Here is a 17,315-nt window from a genome sequence, read left to right on the forward strand (position 1 = left end):
GAATGACTTCATGCCTGACAAGGTATCTGGGTTAAAGAACTTTAAGCCACAAGTGTTTCAACAAATGGTTCAAAAGTTTGGATGTTTATGACACACACGCGTGAACCAGACAAACAATGAATGGTTGTGAATTGAAAACATGGATTAAGTTGTTTTTTGTGTCACACTTTATGAAAATTACATGATTAATACACAAGGATTTATGATGTAAGCTGTTTTTAGTGTATTTAAACTTTTAGAAAACACACAAAAACAAACACACACACACACACACACACACAGACACACATATTCATGCACACACACACACACACACACACACACACACACACACACACACACAGAGACACACATATTCATGCACGCACACACGCACACACACACTATTAATGATTGACTTTGACAAAACAATCTCATCTGAAGGAGCATTTAGTGGCTATTCTGGAGCTTTTGATCATCCTCATATGGTAATCTTCAATTTGTGTCTACTCAGTTGTCAAAAATGAGGATGTTCAAATTTGCATTTTCAAATTTCCATTTGTCTGGGCGCCAACATGGATGAGAAAACACAAGTCCTGCGAAAAGCATGGAAATGCCAACGTCTATATCTCCACGAGAACCGTCAGACAGAAGCTCCAGGTCAGCCACTCAATGTGACATTGTTTCATCAAGCACTATTGGTGTCTCTGTATCCTCTTCTGCTCCAGTCTCATCTTGAGCTCTGAAACCAGTGCTTTGTTCATGATGTCCTGTCCGGTGATCGCTGGCTTCTTTTTAGGTCTGGGTGCCACTGTTGCCGAGATGGTGGGCACGGCCCACTGCCTCTCCCCTGGGACGTAGGGGGGTGGCGGTGGGGGCAGGGAGGGGGCGCAGGGTGGCGGAGGCCACTGTCTAACAACAGTGCTGACGTTGTTGTTGTAGTTGACATTCTCCACGGTGACCTCGGGCTCCCGCTCTTCCTCTTCGACTCTGAACCTCTCTCCGGGAGCTTCTGGCGTCTTGAAGGGGTTTTTGAAGTTCCAGTTGTTCTGTTTCCGTTGTCTCCTCCGTACGCGGCGGTTAGGCAGGATGCGGTTGGACTTTTTGTTGCGCATGAATGTTGCGGTGGAGATGATGACAGTGACTACGACCATGAGACTAATGACACCAGCGAGCATGCCTAGGATTTGCAAGGGCTTGTTTCTACTTTGCATTATAAATGATCCCAAAGGCCCCCCATTGAGTTGGGTCTGTAAAAGAGCACAGGGAGAATTCACATCCATGGGACTGAAGTCAGGGTTACACAATGGTAAACTTCTAAATGTTGTATATATACTGTATATATATAAATATATATATATCCAGCAAAAAAAAATACTGCGAATGCACTGCCATAATACTGTTTGTATAGAACAAACAATTTCAGGTTTAATTTAATTCACTGTTTTCCTATTTCTATATTTTGTCAAGACAAGATCAGAGAGGTTGACCGGGAAACCTATAGCTGAGAACACCCGAGAGTTCAAATATACGACTAATGTGAAAATGAAAAATCTGATCAAATTTGTTTGTTTCTGTTGTGGTGTCAAAACATGGAATAACAAAAAAAAAAAAATCATGGCAAAGAATAGTTTACACATGTTGTGCTCTTGTACTCTTTTACAGACACAGCCTATGTTCTACAGCCAAATCCTATGAAATAGAGCTGCTACAAATTCTTCGTTCCACAGAGTAAAAACTACAGCGCTACTGTGCTGAATATCTCCAGGCAAGCTTCACTTATGGCACAGGCCTCCTTATAATCTTTCTGATCTTGCCCTGAGATTGTACGCGGGACTTTTTCACCGAGTTCCAGTAAATAAGCGTTGAAACGATGATTGTCAGTGAAATGGCCAAGGTGACAACGGTCAAACAAATCCCAAACACAGCCCCTGGACGCTTCCTTAGGCCCAAGAAGTAAGAGACAAATCTGGATTTGATCTGAAAACATGACAATTGCATTTATGTGAGACTCTCGCGAACTTCTGAGTTGCTACCAAGGCATATAACTGGTGAAATGAATATTCTGTGTTATTCTGCAGAAAAGCTGCAGCTGCACAGCTTTCAGATATTTCTAGGTGGTGCAAAGACATGACACGAGGCTTTTCTAGCAGAATTGCTTAATAATTGTTAAATAATACTCCTAATCTGTAGCTACAACTGGAATGAAATCCAAACTACGTCAGCTTCGAAAGGGTGCTGATGAACTCAACTCCATTTTTTCTATATTCAAAGTTTGAATCTCAAAATAATGATTCATTCCTAAAAATCATTTTGAACTCTTAAACCGTCACTCGCGTATACTTTGTGGTCACTCACAGCCTCGGTGATGTCGATCTTGATGACTGCGGTGGTGCTGAAGGACGGCTGGCCTCGGTCTCTGGCCTGCACCACCAGGGACCAGGTGAAGTCGCTCTGCTTGGTGATGTTCTGAATGATGGCCATCGACTTGATGTAGGACTTGAGCACGATCTCCCCGGTGTCGGCGTTAATGTCGAAGATGTTGTTGTCCGGCTCAGCTTTCATGATGGCGTACTGGATGACGTTGTTCGGCACCTCTGCATCATCGTCTACAGCCTGCGGAAATGTAAGTGTGTTACAAAGCGACGCTCACATTGAGTGTCGCTTTGTCTGACAAAGTAAATCACGGCGGGGGGGCGGCATGCACCTCTATTTTCACTGGTGCTCCAATCACCATGGTCTTCTCGAGGAAGTTGTCATTGAAAGCGGGCGGGTGGTCGTTCAGGTCCAGCACCGTCACAAACACCTCCGCCAGGCTGTACTTCCCCTCGGTGTCCTCCGCCTTCACATAGAAGTTGTACTTGGACCTCACCTCCGCGTCCAGGCTCGCCCACGGCTGGGTGTAGATGATCCCAGAGGAGGGCTGGATCAGGAACCTTTGAATTGAGACGTAATTGAGGACATTTAATGCAGATTCATCTGGATTTGTCAGCACTGGACAAAGACGGGCTAACTCTACCCTTGGATTCCACCCATCATGCTCCGATAGGCTCATCACCTCTTGGCTCCAAGCACAGTGAGTAGACACGGGAGTGTCTTCTCATCTAAAGTGCAAAAATAAAAGGGAATGTGTGTATTTCGCAAACTGATCACTTTACTGTACAATTTGTTCGAGTTGCAATTACTCCCGGGGATCAATAAAGAATTGAGCCAGCGTAGATTGTGTCACCGGCTGACTTGTTTGGCTACACGGTCACGGTGCGAGGTATAGTCAGAACAGCAGCAAAGAACCCGGTCTATTTTCTCCTCCAATCCCATTAGAGGATTACCGAAGGCAGAGGATGAGCAGGCAAAGATCAGGACAGCGTGGTCCTGTGCTCACTGAAGTACTTCGACAAGATACCGTGAAAGATAGAAAAATGCAAAATGTTTGCGGCCGCGCATTCCTTTTCCCTCCGGGAGACTAATCTGAGGCGACACAGTTTTGAAAATGGTTCTGACGAGAACAAGTATCCGCTAAGCTAAAACTGCTCCAAATCTCTCTCCTCCGCTTATTTTAGAAATCCTTCTCCTGGATACCATGTGACATCACATATCTCCGCTAATTCATTGCTGCAGAGCTCAAAATCTGTACTCAGAGCTCGGCACATGCTTCCACCTACAATTCATCATGTGCAGCAACCGCGCGGCCCTTTTGCGTTGCTGCTTGAAATATTTCGGAAACACAGATCTTTTGTGCCTCTGAGGCCTGCGTGGCCACTTTTGTACTAAAAGGCAAGCGATCGTTGGCACTCTCGCTGTAGTGAGAGAAAAGGAACTCTGTGTGTTACCAGAACAGAGACTGAGGCTGAGCTTTGTTTTTCCTCAACGGTTAGATTCCCACTAGAAATCTAATAAAGAATCAAGGGGAGAGAAAAAATGCCAGTAAATCCACAGGGACTACAGCGCTTAGGTGCAATAAACTGAACCATATTTCTCAAAGGGAAAAACAAGTCTGCTGTCATATTTCTGTGCAGCTTCCAGGTCTTCACACACAGTAGTGCCGTGGTCCACAGTCCAAATTACACCTTCAAGCTCAGATCTATATTTGTCTTTGTAATTGAATTCAACCATTTCCCTGAGAGAAACGTCCCATTGATGTTTTTGTTTGATAAAGAGTCCTTTTGTGTTTTCACATCTGACAAAAGGGCCTCGACTAATGTTCATTTCCTGGAATGTCTCCACCTGTTTTTCCCCCTGTTCCCCCAGTTGAGGCAACAAGGACGGGGACTTGAAAAACATTATATTATATATATTTTTTTTAAATCCTACACCTGGATTGAATTAGATTTTAGATATGGCTTATTTTGAAACATAAATAATTCCCTTCAAACACATACCTAGAGGAATTTATGAGTCATTTGAAGAGGGCGCAGTCACTTCTCCCTAACCCCCTGACAAAGCTCTGCTTCAGTTACATTCTCCTACTCACAGTTCAGCCCCTGATCCATAGATAGTGTACTTCACTTCGCCCCAAGGTCCCGAGTCTGGGTCTGTTGCCTGTAGACAAAAAGAAAAGACGGATCAAGTAGAAAGAAAAAAATGTTGTCTGAAGTCAATGTGATCAGAATTGTCTCTTTGAGGATTTCAGTGCAATGTGTAGCTCCATAGGCGGAGGCACATTCCCCTGTACTGGCCTTATTTTGGATTCAAATCAGGTCAGTGACCAATATTGTGTTAGCTTTTTTTTTTCATTGTATGCTTTTCCCCACAAGCAGACAAAACGTTGAAGTCGTATTTGTAGTTGCATCTCTTCCCTAAACTGCGTGAGCAGCAGTGGTGAATTTGTCTGCCGCCGTGGAGTGAAGGGAATGAATCTGTGCCGGATTGGAACATGATGTTACAGAGGTCAGCTATAAAAAGACCGATTTTTGATGTCACAGGAACACCAACGTGGGCAACGGCTAATCTGTCTGTCTGCCGCTGCAGGGATGCCTGTTTGCCGTCGCCGTGTGTCCAAGGTCACTTGTTTGCTGTTCTTTTATCTGATTGAAATTGCCTGGGATCACGGCAGCGAGCCTCCGTGGCGTTCACGCAGGGGCCGGATTTATCAGTGAGCCTCCCCGCTGCTTTGAGCCGCTGCAGGGCTGACATAAACTGACATGAATCGTTTTCTCAAAATAACCCCCCCCCCCCCCCCCCAAAAAAGAAAGTCCTTAGTGTTCATGTTATTCCTGTGATGCAGCTGCATGTGCTACTTAGAATTAGAAAAAAAGAAGAAAAAAAATCTGGGAATTTGATGTTACACAACTAAATGAAAGTGATAGCCATCTGGCAGCTTACCTCGCCTGGCTTTTATCTACATGTTTTCAAATATTATCCCAAACCCCAGAGTCCAAAAAACGCTACATTTGGGGAATTAATGGCCAGCTCGGGCATTTTGTCAAAATCAACATTCCCCTTTAGCTCAGAGTGACGTACGTTTCGGTGATGACGTGCATTTTTAGACGGGATGAAGGCTCACTCACCGTGACCGACACCACGTTGGAGCCACCGGGGGAGTTTTCTGGAATCCTGGCGATGTAGTACTCGGAGGAGAATTTGGGAGCGTTGTCATTGGTGTCCAGGAGGTGAATGACAATGTCTGCAGTGGCACTGAATCTCTCCGGCGTGTCAATCTCGACTGCTAGTAGCTAAAGGGGAGAAAGATTAGAACTGAATAAAACGAAACAGTGAAATTTTTTTTCTTCTCCAGAAACGTGTGCATTTGCAAACCTGCACACTGATTGTAATGAGTTAACCTTGTATGTGAGAAAATGGTGTTTCTCATAGTCCATGGCCGCAGAGTCTTCCACTAAGATGGTGACTTGGGCCTCATTGAGCACAGTCTGAGGAACGACCCGCAGCATCCTTCCTGGTCCGATCAGTCGCAGGTTGAATTTAGCGTTCGCCCCCTGCGAGAGCACAGCACACGTCGTCATATGATTCAAAATGTCTCATCAGTGAAAATGAAAAAAAGGAAAGAAGAAGAAAAGGTTATTACATATGCACGGCCCTATTTATAGTAATCTGCATTTGTTACAAAGCTATCACAAACAAGCAGACATGGAACATAATCCATGTCCTATATGGTGCGTTCAATCATTATGAAAGCTTTTCATTATTACAGTAATGTAATGGAAATCAATAGGGCATCGGTGGCAGCGGTATGTATTCTTGGTGAAACACAATATCTGTCGACAGAGCGAGTTCACCCCGATGTTGTTACAGTATTATGCAGAGGATGCATTTGGCGAGCACCGGCCGTATGGACGGGGCTCATGCAGGGAGCTGGAAACGCAGGGAGACTTGCATAAGCTGACAAATGGCATAGTTAGCGAGCGCCATCTAATTTTGCGTTGGCTTGCTTCCAAGTTCATGCAATTTGAAAAAGGATTGTCTGCGATAATGGCAGGCTTAGAGCAATTTCGCAGACAGAAAGGTGGACACTGTGTGCCCGAGCACATCAGTTTTCCTAGTAGGTAACAGCGTCATATGTTGTGACATAAAACAATCGCTCATCCTCTCTCCTGGCTATCTGAGGTAGTTCCCACAGGCAAACGACACTGTGCCAGGGCCAAAAGATGAGTCCAACATTTTGAAACGAATCGGTGTATGAGGGCGAGGGAGAAAGAGAAAAAAACAAAACAATCTCCCCACCTGATCAGAATCATTGACGGTGATTTTCAGCCCCCGGAGTATCTCTCCCTCCGCTGGATGCTCGTACATGGTCAACTCGAACATGCTCTGTGGGCCTTTCTCCCCGTAGAAAGTAGGCGGATTGTTGTTCAGGTCCACCACACGGATCACCACTGTTGCCACCCCGTAGTCCATCAGTCTGCCCTCAGGACCCACCTCTGAAGCCTGGACGGAGAGAGAGAGAGAGAAAAGAAATGATTCCCATATGTTTCACTTATGAAGTCGGTCAGTAGACACGTGAGCCTGTTTTTTCTCGGTAAAAGGACACGGCTTGTTACGTGCAGTATGTTCGCCCTGGTAGCTGAATGAGGTGCAACTCACCCTGACTTTGATGTTAAAGATCTCTCTCTTCAGATACATGGGGAAAGTCAGCAGGGTGATGTGACCGCTCGTTCTGTTGATGCTAAAAACACCATCGTCGCCTGCAGAGACACGCATGCGACAGACACATGAGCATAATTCTGACAAAAATAAATGTAGTTGTTTTTTTTCTTTGCCTGCATTCAAATATAGATCTTTGAATTGAATTCGTACCATCATCGAAGGAATAACTGATCGGATTTGGATTCCCAACGTCGCCATCTTTGGCAACAACAGTGAATATTTCCGATCCCTGTGGGGAAACCAAATAACTCAGAGGTTTTATTGTGAAATCAGACATTAAACAAGACTGATAAGTAGTTGTAGGATTATCATAAAATGACCAGGATACATAGATGACCTGCTGGACAGTTTGTCATTAAGTTATGCATGTAATATGTTCTATTAACTGATAAACAACTGTAAATGTAATTTTGACAAAACGTGGCTGGTGCACACCTAATCACAATACACCACAAAAATCCATTTTGCACCTTTACCATTGAATCCTCAAAGATACTAGGGCTGCAACTAACGATTATTTTCATATTCGAGTAATCTGTCGATCATTTTCTCGATAAATCGATTAATTGGTTGGTCTATAAAATGTCATGAAATGGTGAAAATTGTCGATCGTGTTTCCCAAATCCCAGGATGATGTTTAGTTTTGTCCACACACCAAAGATATTTAGTTTACTGTCATAGTGAAGCAAAGAAACCAGAACATATTCATATTTAAGAAGCTGAAATCAGTGGATTTTGACTTTTTGACTTTTACTTGAACCGATTAATCGATTATCAAAATAGTTGGCGATTAATTTAGTATTTGATTACCAATCGATTAATCGATTAACTGTTGCAGCTCTAAAAGATGCATTACAAAATAATGTTCAGCATTACTCCCTGGATGAAAGTCAAAATTTGTAATATTTGTAAATCCGCAGTGACATTTCGGAACCGTGGAGATAATGTGGCTTTTCAAATGCCAAAAAAGGAAAACTATACAGAGACAGCAGCATCAGCATGACTGGGAAATGCCAGCGATGAAAACTGTGTGATATGATTCAAGTGCTGTGCTGATAGTTCTCTATTCTGCACAGAAATGATTTGCCGTCAGTGTCTCGCTATACTGTGACACATTCAGTGTGGTGTTGGCAGTGTAAACACAGTATTATTGTGATCCAAAATAAATGATGGTGACAGAAATGCACATTCTTTTCCTACTCCCTACTATGAATTTCAGTCCAAAGGTAAAATCTGGTTGTTTTTTCGTACTCACTGGCGATGAAACCTCGTAAACGTAGCCAAAATAGGGCGTCCCCATGAAAGAGGGCGGAGTGTCCTGCGCATCGATCACGTTGACCGTCAGAGTAGCAGAGGACGACAGGAACTGCTCCTTGCCGTTAAAAGTACCACCACCGTCCTGGAAGAAAAGCAATGTGCATAAGGATTTTCATTTTACGGAAAAAATTGAATCCCTGCAGAAGAATACTGTAAATTCCTTTTTCCGATTTTTTTGTGTGTTGATGTTATCAAACCTCTGTAAACACATAAAGCATCATTTGTTTTAGCGTTTTTGGGGAGAACTTTGCTCCCGGCGACGGCGAAGAGAGACATGTCACGAGACGTGGCTCAGCCTTTGAAGGAAGGATCTCTTTTAGGGCTGTTTGAATATTTTTCAATGAGGACACAAATTATGTGCTGCGTAATCTTAAAGGTGCCTCGTAAATAATTGCCTGCTCATGTTTACATTGCATTGTGTGCATTTCTTACCAAAATGTCTTTTGTCTATTCTTAAGGCATTATCTTTACTCCCACATTCGACCAAGTAGAACCTGCACTTTTCACCTCGACGCGTGCTACAGTGGATGGCGGTCTTCTTCTCGGCCTTTTGTTGGCACGTTGCTAAGTTTTCTTTGAGCGACCCACCACCACCAACTAACTGGAACAGCCTTTAACTGGCAGAAAATCTAAATCAGGTCTATGTGCGACAAACTGTAAGAGAAAAACAACCGCTAGTGATCAGAAAACTCCACAGGGCCACTTTCAATTGAAAATGAATAAACACAGTCTCGCAGGACAGAAACGTTGTGCTTGGACATATCCATCACCTTCACAATGACAGTGACAAAGTGTGTCTTTGTTTTCTCGTAGTCCAGCGTTTCCCCGGCTCTGATGCGAAGGACGCCGCTGTGTCTGTTGATGGCGAACAGCGTGGACTGAGGATTCTGCAACACACGAGAGAGCGGTCACGCGAGCAAACGCATGTCACTGCAGCCCCTAGCCCCCCCATTCGCCACCGCTCACGTGAGATATCATGGAAAGTAAAGTGGTCAGATGGCTGCGTGAAAAAACACCCAGTAGCCTCTTGATTTAGGCCACATCCTGCATAAAAGTCTATCTCTTTGTCCATCTGGATGCAAAGAAGCCATATGCTCAAGGACAGGGCAGGCAGGTGATGGCCCCGCGCTGTCCAGATGTGCACGGCCTCACCCGTCAATGTCATTCCGAGCCAGCTGTTCTCTGGTCCTAATAGTCCAAAGTGCAAACTAACATTCCCCCCACGCGCTGCCACGGCAGCCCCCTAAGCCTCCGACACTTGACACAAATGTAATTGTGACTTAATCCCCATCGTCATAACTACACCGTCGTATTCACTCACATGCGCACTTGAATATCAAAAATGATTTTAACCAGCACATCTAGACATTACATCGCATATAGATTAACGCAGATGTGGACAGTTTTAGCTAGTGTGTCATATAAAAAAAAAAAGATCTCATCTGTGCTTGTTCATGTGCTGTATTCATTAATTGCAGACGAGTGATACCTGGAGGTAGTAGGTGACTGAGCCCCCTGAGCCTGTGTCTCTGTCCAACGCCTCCACGCTGTAGATGCTGCTGCCAGACACAGTCGTCTAAAATGTGGAAAACACAGAAAACGTCTCATGTCAAGAATAAACGGTACAACACACATTCACTTGGATACTTCTTTGTACATTTTCCATGCTGAGACTGACACAGAATTACAAAAATGTTGCGGCCTAACTTACCTCCAGTACGTTAATGATTGCAGGCATGTTTTGGAATTCAGGCTTTTCGTCATTTGCATCCATCACAAATATTGTGACTCTTTCTATAACCTGAGAAGAAGAAGAAAAATAAAACCCCACATGAAACATGTTCGAGATTCTATAACCATGATTCATTTTAAAGGATGGCATTAAATAACATAGTCACACATTGACCTAGACGTTGATACCTTGCTCCTTCCATCTGTGATGCTGACGAGAACGTCGATAGAATCTTGTTTCTGAGCAAAGAGGACAATGAAACAGTTGATTTTGGAAACAAGCACGATTCTTATCATCTTGAAGGTTTGTTAAGGATGATATGTAAGCGTTGACTTAAACAGTTAAAATGTGTTGTACCTCTCTGTCCAGCTCTTCGACCAAAGTGATGTTTCCGGATTTGGGGTCGACCCTGAAGTACTCTTTGGACCCGGGGTCAAAGGAAAGGCCATACATCACCTCCTGGCGCTCAGGGTCTGTGCCGTTGAGACAGTAGATCTGTGTACCTGAAGGAACACATTAGCATTTAGTCATCTTAGCCTCAGCTGTGGAACAACTCAGTAGGCAGCAGTGTGAGAAGAATCCTGAACTGATGTACGGGGCGAGAAGGACGGATGCATCACAATCACAGCCAGCAAACTGTTCCTCACATCAAGAGGTGCCACCAGCGGATGAGCATGTTAGTGTGAGTACATACATGCTACACAACATCTGTTAATCTATAAAAGACTATTTCACATCCTGGACTCTAACACATTGGCAGTCAAAACACATCATTTTGCCAATTGGCTGTCCCACCAGCCCATTGGCTGTTCACACCAAACGTCCTCTGCGTCAGAGGTGAGTCTCACCGACGGGCGTGTCCTCCGACAGGCTGAACAGCGCCAGGTTCCCGTTGTCGCTGTAGGGTCCATTGTCGTAGAAGTAGGGGGCAAAGTCTGCTTGAGCTGAGGGCAGAGATATGGAACAGGAATTAAATGCCTGAACGTTTTTAATGTTTAGAGTGAGACCACAGAACAGTCTATATAATGCAAGTGTTACAGAATCCAAGACTCCAACATGAGTCCGACTTAAATCCTGAGTTTGAAGACTTGACCCTGGCTTGGACTTGAATTCGGACTCAAGCATTTTGTTGCGTTCAGACTTGGAATTTGGAGACAAACTTTTCTTTGCTATTATTTTTGTAGTAGACCATAACAATGTGCTGCAATATATTGAGAGCCATATTAATACTGTAACATTATTAATTTCCATGCTAGGCTAACGCATGTTTGTTTACCAGCTTAAGTGCGGATTCACGAAAATACCATCAGTAAGTTGTAGCTAAGAGATGACCCAGATCTTTTGTTTTACTTAAATGTATTTAAAATCCAATTCAACCTCGATGACTTGAGGACTAAGATGATTGGAACTCGACTCTGACTCCTTTCCCAGACTCGAAGACTGGGGATTCAACTTCAACCTCAGACTTGAGGTTAGGTGACTCGTCAACAACGCTGCCACGTGCAAATTGAAAGTTGAATTCTTATTATGAAACGCTAGAGGTGTACCTGCCTGGCTAAGAATATGAGGAGCACTAGCTTTGGAGTTACTTCTGAGTACACTGCACAAAAACAAAAAGAAAACCCCAGATTGCTCAACTTGAAGAATGTCAATTGACTAATGGATGTCCAACTGATGAAGTTGGCATCTTGGTTTTTTTGTTGGAACCAGACGTATGAGTGGCCGGCTGGGGCCTGACTGAGAGCTGGTTCACCGCGCGCCCACCTCCACCCGCAACCATGCACCGAGTGTGCGGTACCAGCTGTCAATCAGGCTGTATCCACGCTCCAATGAATACGGTGCTTTAATTGTCTATTTTACTCTAAATGAGACCACAATGGACAAAAGTTTCAAAGTGAGAAGTAGAGTCATTTTCTGACAGACTTCTATAGGAACTGACTTATTTTTGCGACCAGTGGAGTCCCCCTCTGCTGGTCATTCCAGAGAATACAGGCTTCAGGCACTTGACCTTTTCTCTACTCCCGTAGACATTGTTTTAGCATGACACCGTTATTTCATCAGTGGTAGCCACAATGGTTTTCCCTTTACGCTACATTGTCTCGCCTTGAATGCTTGGGTGACATAAGCCAAGCCCGCAGTGCTGCGCTTGCGCCACCCTGATTTCTCGGCCACTTTGACTGGGATTACAGGTGCGTTACGTCAACCTCCCAAGATACCCTTTCCATACATAGACATGAGTTGATGCTGTTTTGATTTGTTGTATCACAATACTATAAAGTCGGATTTTTTCTTAAGCCACATGATATCTTTGAGACCAAAGTCATACATTCCCAATGAGTGTGACAGGCCTCCAGAGTACACACTCAAAGGCATCAAACAAGAACATGAATGAACTTTAAACAGGATCAAAATAATTAAACATGTAGAGTTATCAGTCCAGAAACCCCCTTTAAATGTGTCTGACCAGCATTCACAATCTGACCACAACAACACGAGCCCGACTGTAAGCAGGGAATTAAGATGTGAAACTTACCGAAGCAGGCTTGCACAAACACAAAAAGCTGAGGCAAATGTAAGATCTTTACATTCTTCATCCTAAAGAATGAAGTGGTGAAAGCGCACCATGAAGACGGCTCCGTCGAGAGTCCTGTACATGAGATGCAGCTCTTGCGGCGTTTGCGTGCGACTGGAGAAGGTTAAAGGCATATGCTCACATGCTAATCCAATGACACATCTTAAGAGTTACTCCTGGGCCCCCTCAGTCCAACTGGCCTGCTTCAACCACCGATAGGCTACACAAGAGATGGCGTTGTTTACACGGTAGACAAGACATGGATATATCCCAACTTTGCAGATGATGGACAGGTATATTTTTCACTGTTGTTTTTTGGGTTTGGATGTAGCTAAACTGCTCTCACATTATAATATATAAATAAGCAAACATGCAATTTTCTTATAATTCAGGGACGAGATGCTGGTGGCTGAACCTAAGAAAGCTAAACTATCAAAATATTGCAACTTGACAAATTATATTTGTAATTTGTCAAATTATTCTTGTCAGTCAGTGTTTTGATACTGTTCTACATTGTATTTGCAGTAAATACTGTTGGTACATTTAAAACCTTGGTGTCAGGACGGTAACCTTGATTAACGCATAAAACATTTATCCTTTTGAATAATCACAGTCTTGGCTTTTGTAATATTTTGTTTGTGTTACTGTAACAATTGCACTGTTCCTGATTAACAGGAAATAGTTACAACTACTGAGTGGTAACTAGTGAAAAGTGTGTCACTCCTTTTTGATATTTTTGTATTAAACACAATTTCTATGATCTGCCATAAGATTATTTTTACAGGAAATGCTGTGACCAACTGTCTGTGGATAAATTATAGAAAGATTACAATTATGCAGAATTTATACCAGTTAAACTGGTCTGCGTTTTACCCACATCGTATACTGCAGTACCATCTGCTATGCACTCCACAACCATCTGTTGCATTAGGGGAAAAAAAAAACCTATCTACTCAATTAACAGAATAATCATAAATCCAAGGATGTAAATAAAAGCAAGGAATGATCTGATGAGATTAAAGTTCCTGTTTGAATGTTATTGTTGACCTGAATGTCTGGATTAAATGATAATAACAAACAACGATGTTGGGTTGCATATTTTCTATGCTTTTATTAATTTATTTCTATATTTTCATGATCACTATGTTAACTGTGTTTCGCCTCTTTAATTAAACACCCACCCCCCAAGCCCCCCAGTAATTAACTTAATGTCTTTCTGGGATTTCTTGAATAGTACTTTGGCACACTGAAGCTGACTAATCCTCTTGTCTAACCATCTTATTTGCCACACAGAGGTAAACTCTTACAATCAAATGTTACATAACATCGCCCCAGTGGTCCTCCGTTCGAGTAGGATTATCTTAACACCAAATATTTGATGTGATGTATAATAAATAATGTATAATGTCTTCAAGTGTGCAAGTTGGTTCCAATTTATAAAATCTTTTTCATGGATCCAGGCAAATGAAATTCAACTAACCCAATGATCCTCTTTTTTAATTAAAAAAAGTAAAATATACTATTATCAAATCTGTAAATGTTACTGTTTGACTACCTAGCATTTGAAAACATCAACTCAAACATCTGCAAACAGACCTAAAATGAACACAGTGAAAATAGAAGTATAGATGTGATATTCCCCATCGAATATGAATATGTTGAGTCTATGGACAAAACCACTGTGGGTCTCCTACATTGTTAAAACATGTTGCATGCAAGAGGATTTACACACACAAATAAACCTTTTACAGTCCATTCTCATACTGAAATGAAATCTATAATCTGAGTGGTTCTGGTTGAATGTACAGTACATAGCATGACCTCAGAGGCTGTTCTTAAAAGCGGAGATTGACACACAATGTTACGGGGGTAAAAAGAAAACTGTCAACATTGTTATATTATATTATGTTGTTCCATTTTTTTATTAGAAACACCAGTTACTAATTTGGCAACAGTCTAATTTCCTACATGTACAATCAAACATGTCAGACTGGAATCCTAACATGTCCAGACAGCATAGTGTTCAAAGGCACACCGGTGATGTTTACATTTTTCAAATGATGCCCACACAATATTTACTCGCGAACAGAGATCACCTGTCAGGTTACTTCTGTAGGTTAGCGGTCAGGGCCGTGGTTTCAGGTTTAATCTCATGGCACTGGCAGATGGCAGGCCTGAAGATTAACCCACTGTGCTGTAATCCCTCCTCATCTTGTAATGCATGGGCCCTGTCTGTGTGACCACAGACAGGGGCCCCACGTAAAACACAATTAGCGCACAATAACACACATTGTTGCTGCAAGTAGCCACAGAATAAACTGGCGGACACGCTGCATATAGCGCGCAATGCAATGCGGGTACACAATCAGATGGCCGTCATGTTTTTGTATCCTCAGTCGTAATGCATGCTACTTTTCTGTAAAATGTGTGTTTTTATTCCAAAATAAAAAACTCCCGTCACTGAGGCATGTATGTGCAAGTGTCTTTGCAATGATCACTGTGAAAAAAAAAAAAAAAATCATACGGATAAAAGCTCACTGCTCATCTGTTGTCATCTTCTTAGTTTCTAATCCCGTGCCTTCAATCACAGCAACACATGCTGACCTCTTTGTTCCTGTTGGGGACCGAGCGATTAGGATTTTTTTCAGATGCTTTGCATTTCAGTTTGCTGCTAGATGTGCATCATCTGATCTGAATTGTTGTTACCAATAGACCTGCATCTAAATAGGCTCAGTGTAAATCATTTGGGAGGATAAATCAGCCACTGACACGACTCTACAATGTCTCAAACCTTGTCTGGCCTTGACCAGATGGGCCACTTCAGTCATGGTCCTTCTTTTAAAAGGATATTGTTCTTAAGGGGTTTAGCATCATGAGAACAGACACAATTCAAGGAATGAAGAGCACAAACTCAGACAAACACATCAAGAACCTTTGCTGCAATATCAACCAGCTTGGCCTCTCAGGTCAGACAGCACCAGACTGTTGAATGTTTCTAGAATTGAATCCAAAAATACATACGTACACATACTACTTCATAGTTATTGTGCTGTAAATATCTGGAACACTCATACAGGGAACTACTTTTTAAACCAAAGTAAATCCAAACCTTTTTTTGTCACATATTGTGTTTTAAATCTGCTCTATAATTTGTATTCTTTCACTAAATTTTTATTTTCTCATCTATTAATTCATATAAAGAATGTTGAATAACTTGTATTGTGCTCTACAAATGAAGTTTCCTCTCCTTTTCTTGAGATTTTTGAATTACAAAAAGAAAAACATGTCCCCATATGCATACGGCAGTGTGTGACTCAAGCCTAAAAGTTCTGGCAACTTGAGGTGACTATAGAACTATAGACTATTTGAATCAAGCTAAAACAACAACACTATAACAATATTACACATCGTATGGTCGGTATGTGTGTATTTTTATCACAATAAAAATATAGTTAACGCAAATTACATTATCTTCAAATTACATGGAGTGATTATATGAGAAGATGTTATCCTCGGCAACATGGTCGACATTTGCAGCACGTTTCTGGCCGTCCATCAAGAAACAATGTCGACAGGCCGAACTGCAAGTGGAATTAGTTTGGCCCTCGTCCGCTCATCCTGTACTGAAGCGTGAGCGTCCATCAAAATGTCAGATGAACATGTGGACAACCAAATAGCAGTTTATCTCTAAGACACCGAGAACATTTTGGATTACACGAATTCCAAGTATACCCAAAATACACCCATCATGTATTCACACACACAACCACACACACACACACACACACACACACACACACACACACACACACACACACACACACGTACACACACAAATCCAAATTCCAGTGCATAGTTGCAAAACCGGACCAGGCCAAAAATAGAAAGGGAAACTTTGAATAATGTGTAGCCCACGGTACTGTGTCACTACAGGATCATTCTGACTGTTTGAGCACCTGTTTTCAAGACACCCAATTCGGCTTTACCATTTTGGATTATTATTGATAATCTCCAGTGCGGTTTGCTGAGGGCAGAGGTTTGCTTTTAGTCCTGGTCCACTCTAAAACTAGGTCGCTCCCTTAATCTCTCTCCATGTAGAGTATACTGTAGGTTAACAGCCCTTCATTTTCGTAAACCTCTGAGAGTGCTTGCAGAGTGAATACACAGAGTCATGAATCATGCAAAAAAAAAAAAAATCCTAACAGATATGCCACACTATGTCTTCTGCAGGCATCGTCATGAACTAAAGAGACCACTGGCAGCGGCCCACTGAGGTGTTATGAAACTTAAGGAACACGATGGGCCTGGTGTAATTGGAGGATTCGAAGGTGTTTGAACCACGACGACTTGCATGACAAAGAAGGACTGTAAAAAATGTCAGCAAAAGTAAAATAAATCACACAGAAGCACATTAAAACAATTAAAGTGATGTTAAGAGTCCAGGGCTATTTAGGCTTTTTTTTGAAGGCCTTTGATTTTGCCTTTATGTATCACATATACTGCACATTTTTACAGCACAATGTCGCCTATACTATCCCCCAATTTTTTTTTTCACTTTGACCTAGTATATTAACATATTGAACCTCAAAACACACATCACACTCTAATGTGATG

At 42.4% G+C, this 17,315-nt stretch overlaps 1 protein-coding gene across 2 annotated transcripts; it reads right to left on the reverse strand.

Annotated features, from left to right (window-relative positions):
- Nucleotides 1-371: 371 nt before the first annotated feature.
- Nucleotides 372-12,839, reverse strand: cdhr1a (cadherin-related family member 1a). 2 transcript variants are annotated; one of them, XM_035607048.2, is made up of 17 exons: nucleotides 12,663-12,839; nucleotides 10,978-11,073; nucleotides 10,487-10,632; nucleotides 10,318-10,368; nucleotides 10,109-10,198; nucleotides 9,887-9,973; nucleotides 9,168-9,284; nucleotides 8,336-8,479; nucleotides 7,231-7,309; nucleotides 7,018-7,118; nucleotides 6,658-6,861; nucleotides 5,760-5,912; nucleotides 5,487-5,651; nucleotides 4,451-4,518; nucleotides 2,687-2,915; nucleotides 2,338-2,595; nucleotides 372-1,229 (listed from the first exon to the last, which is right to left on the reverse strand). In XM_035607048.2, exons 1-17 carry the CDS (start codon nucleotides 12,721-12,723, stop codon nucleotides 675-677), a joined length of 2,604 nt encoding a protein of 867 aa, XP_035462941.2. In that variant the 5' UTR covers nucleotides 12,724-12,839; the 3' UTR covers nucleotides 372-674. The 2 variants fall into 2 exon arrangements, with proteins under 2 accessions (XP_035462941.2, XP_035462942.2); XM_035607049.2 differs by having other exon boundaries at nucleotides 1,092-1,959.
- Between the last annotated feature and the right edge of the window lie 4,476 nt (nucleotides 12,840-17,315).

The sequence above is a fragment of the Scophthalmus maximus genome, chromosome 10, assembly GCF_022379125.1.
Source record: "Scophthalmus maximus strain ysfricsl-2021 chromosome 10, ASM2237912v1, whole genome shotgun sequence".
Lineage (NCBI taxonomy): Eukaryota > Metazoa > Chordata > Actinopteri > Pleuronectiformes > Scophthalmidae > Scophthalmus > Scophthalmus maximus.